Raw genomic sequence first — 8,298 nt, forward strand, 5'->3', positions numbered from 1 at the left:
TTGGGGGAGAAAGCATGAGCACCAAGCAAAAGGACTCCATCTTTGGTATAATCTTCACTCATTTGTTTTGACCAAAGAGGGAGAATGTACTTCGAGGGCTCTAATGATTCCGTTTTTGGCGATTCATGCCAAAGGGGGAGAGAGTATGAGCCCAAAGCAAAAGGACCGCACCACCACCAATTTCAAAAAATTCGTGTTTTCCAAAGAATATTATCAATTGGTTTTCCTTTTGTGTTCAAAAGGGGGAGAAAGTAGTATTTCAAAAATGATATATCAAAACCCTCTTGAACACTAAGAGGTGGATCTCATTTAGGGGGAGTTTTGTTTTAGTCAAAGGAAAAGCATTTGAAACAGGGGGAGAAAATTTTAAATCTTGAAAATGCTTTACAAAATCTTATTCATTTACCTTTGACTATTTGCAAAAGAACCTTGAAAAGGATTTACAAAAGAGTTTGCAAAAACAAAACCTGTGGTGCAAGCGTGGTCCAAAATGTTATAAATAAGAAACAATCCATGCATATCTTGTAAGTATTTATATTGGCTCAATTCCAAGCAACCTTTCCACTTACATTATGCAAACTAGTTCAACTATGCACTTCTACATTTGCTTTGGTTTGTGTTGGCATCAATCACCAAAAAGGGGGAGATTGAAAGGGAATTAGGCTTACACCTAGTCCCTAATTAATTTTGGTGGTTGAATTGCCCAACACAAATTATTGGACTAACTAGTTTGCCCAAGTGTATAGATTATACAGGTGTAAAAGGTTCACACTCAGCCAATAAAAAGATCAAGTTTTGGATTCAACAAAGGAGCAAAGGGTCATCCAAAGACACCTCTGGTCTGGCGCACCGGACTGTCCGGTGTGCCACCGGACAGTGTCCGGTGCACCACCGGACATGTCCGGTGCACCAGAGGACTCCAACTCGAACTCGCCACCTTCGGGAATTTTCAGAGGCACTCGCGCTATAATTCACCGGACTGTCCGGTGTACACCGGACAGTGTCCGGTGTGCCAAGGAGAAGCGGCCTCAGGAACTCGCCAGCTTCGGGAATCTCCAACGGCTAGTCCGCTATAATTCACCGGACATGTCCGGTGTGCACCAGACTGTCCGGTGCAACTCCGAAGCAACGGCTATCCGGCGCCAACGGCTACCTGCGATGCATTTATTGCGCGCGCAGCGCGCGCAGAAGTCAGAGTCGCCCATACTGGCGCACCGGACAGGGAACAGTGCATGTCCGGTGTGCACCGGACATCCAGGCGGGCCCACAAGTCAGAAGCTCCAACGGTCAGAATCCAACGGCAGTGATGACGTGGCGGGGGCACCGGACATGTCCGGTGTGCACCGGACTGTCCGGTGCGCCATCGAACAGACAACCTCCCAACGGCCACTTTTGGTGGTTGGGGCTATAAATACCCCAACCACCCCACCATTCATGGCATCAAAGTTTTCCACTTCTCAACCACTTACAAGAGCTAGGCATTCAATTCTAGACACACCAAAGAGATCAAATCCTCTCCAATTCCACTCAAGGCTTTAGTGACTAGCGAGAGAGATTTGCCGTGTTCTTTTTGAGCTCTTGCGCTTGGATTGCTTCTTTTCTTTCTCACTTGTTCTTGTGATCAAAACTCCATTATAATCGAGGCAAGAGGCACCAAGTGTGTGGTGGCCCTTGCGGGAAAGTTTTGTTCCCGGTTTGATTTGAGAAGAGAAGCTCACTCGGTCCGAGGGACCGTTTGAGAGAGGGAAGAGTTGAAAGAGACCCGGCCTTTGTGGCCTCCTCAACGGGGAGTAGGTTTGCAAGAACCGAACCTCGGTAAAACAAATCCACGTGTCACACTCTTCATTTGCTTGCGATTTGTTTTTCACCCTCTCTCGCGGACTAGTTTATATTTCTAACGCTAACCCGGCTTGTAGTTGTGTTTATATTTATAAATTTCAGTTTCGCCCTATTCACCCCCTCTAGGCGACTATCAATGGTTCTCAACACTTAGAACCGAGACCGTTGTGGGCCGGCCTTTGTAAGTGTCTATAAGTACGACTGCATTCGTATGGAGAAAGGGAGAAATGAATTGGTAACAGAAATACTCACCGTGTTCGCGTGTGATTGTTTTTCTACAGCGACGAGACGACCGCAGCGATGTCCTTGTCGTGCTCACGTCCCGGCGTAGACCAGCAGCGACGGCCACGGACAGGAAGCGACGGACCAAATTTCTGCAACCGTTGGATTAGGCCTGCCAGCGCCTCTTCGGCAGTGGTTGGGCTATCGTCCTTCAAGTGCTGATCGTGGGCCATTCGGTCTCGGCCCATGAGTCCGGAACGCACAGCGCTCCGAAGGAAAAACACTCCGCCCGCCGAAAAGAGAACCCAACCAAAGCCGCCCCCACCCCGACCAAACCGCCCGAGCCGGCGCCAGCCTAGCCCACGCTGTTGGCCTCCAGCCTCCTTCCTCTGCCTCTCCCAGTCGCCCCCGTCCCTTTCCCCCCTCGACGTCGTCAACCCACTACCCACCGCACCCCACCTCTACCCTCACGCGCTGCTGGTAGCCCGCAGCTACCTGCCTCCCTTCTTGCACCCACCGCTGCCGTCCTGCCCAGATCCCGCTCGCCGGTGGTGCTCCCCTCCCCCCGCGCCGCTGGCGCCGCCGGAGCGAGGGGGACTGCCCAAACCCTAGTGGGAGTTGGAGACTAGGAGGAAGGGCGCGAGATCCGGCGGCGGCCACCCCGATGGGGGACTTCAACGTCGCGCTGGTGATCGTGGCGGCGGTGGTCAGCGTGCTGGTGCTGCTCGTCAGCGTCTACCTGCTCGTCAACTACCAGCACCCCGACGACGTCAACCAGGCCTACTTCCCCAAGCTCGTCGTCGTGCTCGGCCTCACCGTCGCCGTCCTCTCAATCCTCATGCTCCCTGCCGACGTCGCCAATCGCCAGGCCTGCCGCAAGGCCGTCTACAACGGCGCCTGCAGTCTCACGCTCCCCATGAGGACGCTCTGGCTCGTCGTCTACATCGTAGACGCCGTCCTCGTCTTCCTCGTCATCCCCTTCGCCATGTTCTACTACGAGGGCGACCAGGACAAGTAACTTCCCCCCTCGCCGCTTCCCCCCTCCCCCCTTGCCTGCGTTTCCATCCGTTCTTCTTCATTCCCGCTGCTGATTTGGATCTGCCTTCCCTGCAGGTCCGTCGGGAAGAGGCTCAGGACTGCGCTCATCTGGGTCGTCGCGTCCGCGGTGGTGTGCGGCCTCGTCCTCGGCATTCTATACGGTGCGCGCGGATCAATCCATGCTTCCCCCATTCCTCTCTCACCCCCACTCAGGATGCTCTTATGATTTCTACAGGATTGGAGTGAGATTCTGAATACTACTACCATTTTAGTGTAGTTCAGTTAAAAAAAGTGGCATCTGTTGCCCGAACCTTGTCGTGGGTTCCAGTGTTGCATTTGGGTTCGAATCGACACGACAATTTTGAGCTCTGCCCCCCACCCCCACCCACACAACTGCTCAGATCTGGAATTCTGTACCCTTCCTCTCAAGGATTTTGTGAGCTTAGTTTGTACTCCCTCCGTTCTCGATCGAGTATTTGTCGCCCGCTAGTTCATTTTTGAACTAAAACACGACAAATTTAAAAAACGGAGGGAGTATTTCTTTCTGCTGTGTATATGTGTTGTGAGATTACATAGGCATTCGTTTACACAACAAAAAAATAGTTTGCCTCTTGTGTTACAGTCATATGACTAATGAGATAAAAATGTACTGTTTCTTTGACAGCTACAATTGTATAGGATGGGTTGCCCTGATAGTAACCTTACTTTTACCTTTAATACAGATCCTATTGCTCAAATTACTGATCATTAACAACATGAGATGGTTATGGCTAAAAATTTATGTCATCAAGTGATCACCGGATATCATTGAGTTCCTAAGTTCCAGCAATATCAAGCCTTTTCAGTCTTGTGATGGTGTGTGTGTGTGTTTACCTAAGTAGGCTGATTCCATCTCCATTTGGCACTTCAGGACTTGTTGGTAAAGTGGACTTCACTGTGAGGCACCTATCTTCATCGGTCCAGACATTTCCAAACTCATTTTCTGGATTCTCAAGTGGCCAGCCTTGCTTTAGTCCATTGACTCGTCAGGTTAGTCATTGAAATATGAAATTACCATTTTCTTTGTCGATGACTTTTAGTCTCTTTCTGCTGTCTTTATGTTTTCGCCGAATGAGCACTAGTCTCTGACTCCATCAATTTGTCAGTATCCTTAGTTCTCTACTTCCCCACTTTATCCAACAATTAGGCCTAGAGATTTGTTGACTAGTTGCAACTGACCTCTGTCTTGTGTTTTCAGTGTGCGGCTTCTACTGCACCGGCTAACTCGCAAACAACTTGGACAATGCGTGCTACCTTCCCTGAATATGTGGTTGCTCTTACTACAATTGTTGGATCTGTGCTTTTCACGGTGAGTTCATTTTCAACTCAATGGTTTGTTTTATGTACATTTTGTGTATAGGTATTGCTCTGTTCAAATTCGCCAAATTTTTTTTAGATATGGAAAGTTGATTGTGAAATAAGAACACTGCTCACCTGTCATTTAGTACTGCTATAACCTGTAACCATGCTGTAATCGTTCTGCAATTTTTTCTTTCATTCTGCTAACTATACCTTTTCTTTTTGGTAGATATTTGGTGGTGTCGGAATTGCCTGCCTTCCATTGGGACTTATATTCTCATTTGTTCGTCGTCCAAAAGCTGTAATTACACGCTCACAATATATAAAGGTGGGCATACATTCTCATGTACAACATTTTGATCATAACGGAAAAACGGATGCTTGTGTCTCTTGTGATCAATCTTTTTGTTGCTATAGTAATTATTGATTGTTCGGATATCAATGTTTCTTGAGGTTAAACATGTATCCTGCAGGAAGCAACTGAACTGGGAAAGAAGGCCAGGGAGTTAAAAAAAGCTGCTGAAGCCCTACACCAAGAAGAAAGAAGTGGGAACAAGGGCCGGAAATGGCGCAAAAATGTGAAGGCTTTAGAAAAGGTACATATTGTATTGAAATTGCTCTTTCCACACATTGGTAATGTTTGTATGTTACTTTTACAAAAATGACAACTATATTTATCCTTTTACATGTGGTGTCATAAAATAATCCCAAGAGATTAGTTAATGTCATTTGTCCTTTACAGTTGTAGGCATGCTACTTCAAATACGTAAAAGTTATGTACCTATTTGTTTGGTGCAATGGTAACAACCTGGGTCCCTGAGGGTGTCACTACTGGGGAATGCTGCGCTTTGCAATACTTTAGTCATGTCTGTCGATGATCAGAATAAAGAAGTTATCACTTCCAAAACTTTGGCTTAAAGAAAACTTGGAAGTATTTTTAACATGTATTTATAGAAGTCATTGCATTTTGGAGTTTTAGTGGTTAACAAGTTCTCTAGTTGAGTTAGTGTGAATGTGCATGCCATATTATGCTTGTGTGGTGTTCATATGGAATCATGGTCCTTAATTATTGTAGTGTAGACCTTTTCCCCAATGTTCCTGCCATATCTTTTTTTTGGTATTGTAGTGAACTAGTGACACTGACTGCTAAACTCGCTGTTTCAAATATCAGGAGTTATTACTCCTGGAAGATGACATGAAGGCTCTAGAAGAGATGTATCCTCAAGGAGAACAGGTAATCCGATGTAAATTCTCATGTCATATGTTTTTATGTGTAATATTCTCTCCCTGACACCTGTTATGGTACAGGCTGAGGCTACTTGGGCATTCACAGTTCTTGGGTACATCGGGAAACTTCTATTTGGTGTTGTTGGGTGGGTGCAAAACCTTTGTGCTGTACTTGTCTTGTTTCTTAATCAAGTGTACTTTCCCAATTGATCTGTTCAAAACATTGTTGTGCTTGCAGGTTAATTGTTTCAATAGCTTGGGTTGCACATATTGTCATATACTTGTTGATTGATCCTCCTCTATCTTCTTTCCTGAATGAAGTCTTCATAAAGTTGGATGGTGTTTGGGGTATCTTCTGATCTTCCATTCTTGTCAACTTATGCTGCTGAGCCGAACAAATTCAATTAATCTTCTGATTTATGTACCAGGTCTGCTTGGGACTGCTGCTTTCGCATTCTTCTGCTTCTATCTTCTTATTGCAGTGATTGCTGGGGAGATGATGCTTGGATTGAAGCTAGTTTTTATCACAATTCACCCGATGAAGTAACCAGCTGATACCTGGGCATGCTATTTTTTCTGCAGTTTTATTTTTTCAATATCACTAACAAACAAATCAATTTGTTTCAGATGGGGAGGCACTTTAATGAACTCCTTCCTGTTTAATGTTGGGCTCATACTACTTTGCTCCATCAGGTATGCCATCAATGCCTTCCTTTTGGCACACATGTTAGGCAACATGATTTGTATCTGAAGTTGTTTTTTAATCTTTCATTTGGAAAGACAATCGTAGTCAGTTAGAAATTAGAATGCCTCAACCATGGCAAATGGAACTAGAATTGTTTTCCTATGTTGTTGCATGTACTGAAGATGAAATGGCTTCTATATGAGCATGAATTTTGTTGAGTTGATTGGTTTATTTTTCTTGTTTAAAGAAATATCATAGCCCTTCCATGAGTATTGACTGCCTATTTTTGTCGACTTCACATTTCATGATAGTCCTCTATCCCTCTTAATCTAATTATCATATTTTTCTGCTATTCTATGTGCAGTGTGATTCAGTTCTGTGCCACGGCTTTTGCCTACTACGCACAAGCAACTGCAGCTCAAGAGATATTTGGCCACACTTTGCAATCCCTTCGTGGAATTAAGTATCTTTACAAGTTAGTCTCCCAAATGAAGAGCAGATTTAGTTGCTCTGTTTTACAGGTGTTGTAGACATTATTAAATTTCGACTGTATTCTGATCCTTTACCACAAAACATGCAGGTACAATGTTTTCCAGTATGGCTTTGTTGCTCTTGCCATCCTCACTCTCTTCTACTATGCTATATTTGTAAGTCATTTTCATCAAGTGCTTAGTCATTCACATTAACAACTATAAAAGAAATCATGCACAACTGTGTTATTCCCACTACTTGTTAGGGATGGAGAAAGAGGAAACCAACAGGAAGATTCCAGCTCTCAAATTGATTTGCTCTGTAAGTGAAGTTTGACGGATTCATCATATGTGCCCCCTGAGTGGTAGTTCAGTTAGCATCTTAGAAATGTATATGATCAACAAAACCAAACCAATCCAAACCAAATCATCTTCCCAAAGAGTTGAGGAACTGCAAATGATCAACTCTGAGACCTTAAAGGCCAGAATTATCAACTCTGAGACTTTGAAGGCAAGAATGGGGCAACTGTTGGTTACCACGGACATGGATGTTAAAGTAGAACCCAGTTGACTTTGCAATGTACACATTTCTTGTATCGGCTCTTCATTTACGTCTGTATTATCGCTTTTATGATTGGATGATGATGTTATTCTTGAGAGATGTTCGGTGTGTTTGGGGGCGCTTAGCCCCCCTTTGATATTCATTCGTGTTGGGAGTTAGGTCAATTCATTGCTTTTATATGTGTTATATACTGTGATTACAATGCAAGATTCTAGGTTGTATTAATGATGCCTTGATCATTCATGTGCTTGTCTGTGATCACTGCTTGTGTTTCAACTGCAACCTGATCCACTGTTGTCTCTCGCCAGTGCCACTTGTTAACATGGATGTCCCAACTATAACGCCTTGGTTGCCCAAAGTTTTTTTTGTCTCATCATAACATCATCGATGTCTCATCTAGCTTCCCTAGATTGTTTTTGTATGGGGGAAGCAGCGTTACAAAATCATCTGCAAAGGAGATAGTTAAGAAAAAAGAGAAATTAACTGTGGCACTTTGACAAAGAGTGATTTTAGCTTTGAGACGCGAAATAGTACTATTTATCACGGATACATTGGGAAACGCTTTTTTATTAGTGGCACACTACAAAAATTTTTATTTTTGGTAAGATTTTATTAAAAAATCTTTTTTGAAATAAATTTTTTAATTATTGTGGTGCGCCATTGATAAAAACAACCATTTTAGTGTGTTTCTAATAAATAATACTATTTTTAGTGTCCTGGTGCTGTTTGGATCTAATTATTTTGGAGGAACTAATATCTAATTAATAGAGTAGGCTATTTGGCTTGGAATTTAATATTTTACCACTTTTCAAAATTTAGATAGAAGCCTATATCAAATTTATAGGGTGATGGATGGAAATTGATTTTATGTAACATGAGACTATATTTCTATTCTTCAATTTATAACTTGTTCTTCA

General features: G+C 43.8%; 1 protein-coding gene across 1 annotated transcript; it reads left to right on the forward strand.

The window, feature by feature from the left end:
* Positions 1-2,551: 2,551 nt before the first annotated feature.
* Positions 2,552-7,623, forward strand: LOC100191580 (uncharacterized). Its single transcript, NM_001137010.1, has 14 exons — positions 2,552-3,075; positions 3,175-3,260; positions 4,010-4,128; positions 4,337-4,447; positions 4,667-4,765; positions 4,911-5,033; positions 5,609-5,671; positions 5,746-5,810; positions 5,903-6,012; positions 6,093-6,207; positions 6,292-6,357; positions 6,714-6,824; positions 6,930-6,996; positions 7,086-7,623. Exons 1-14 carry the CDS (start codon positions 2,726-2,728, stop codon positions 7,131-7,133), a joined length of 1,533 nt encoding a protein of 510 aa, NP_001130482.1. The 5' UTR covers positions 2,552-2,725; the 3' UTR covers positions 7,134-7,623.
* The last annotated feature ends 675 nt before the right edge of the window (positions 7,624-8,298 follow it).

Source organism: Zea mays, chromosome 6 (assembly GCF_902167145.1).
Source record: "Zea mays cultivar B73 chromosome 6, Zm-B73-REFERENCE-NAM-5.0, whole genome shotgun sequence".
Classification (NCBI taxonomy): Eukaryota; Viridiplantae; Streptophyta; class Magnoliopsida; order Poales; family Poaceae; genus Zea; species Zea mays.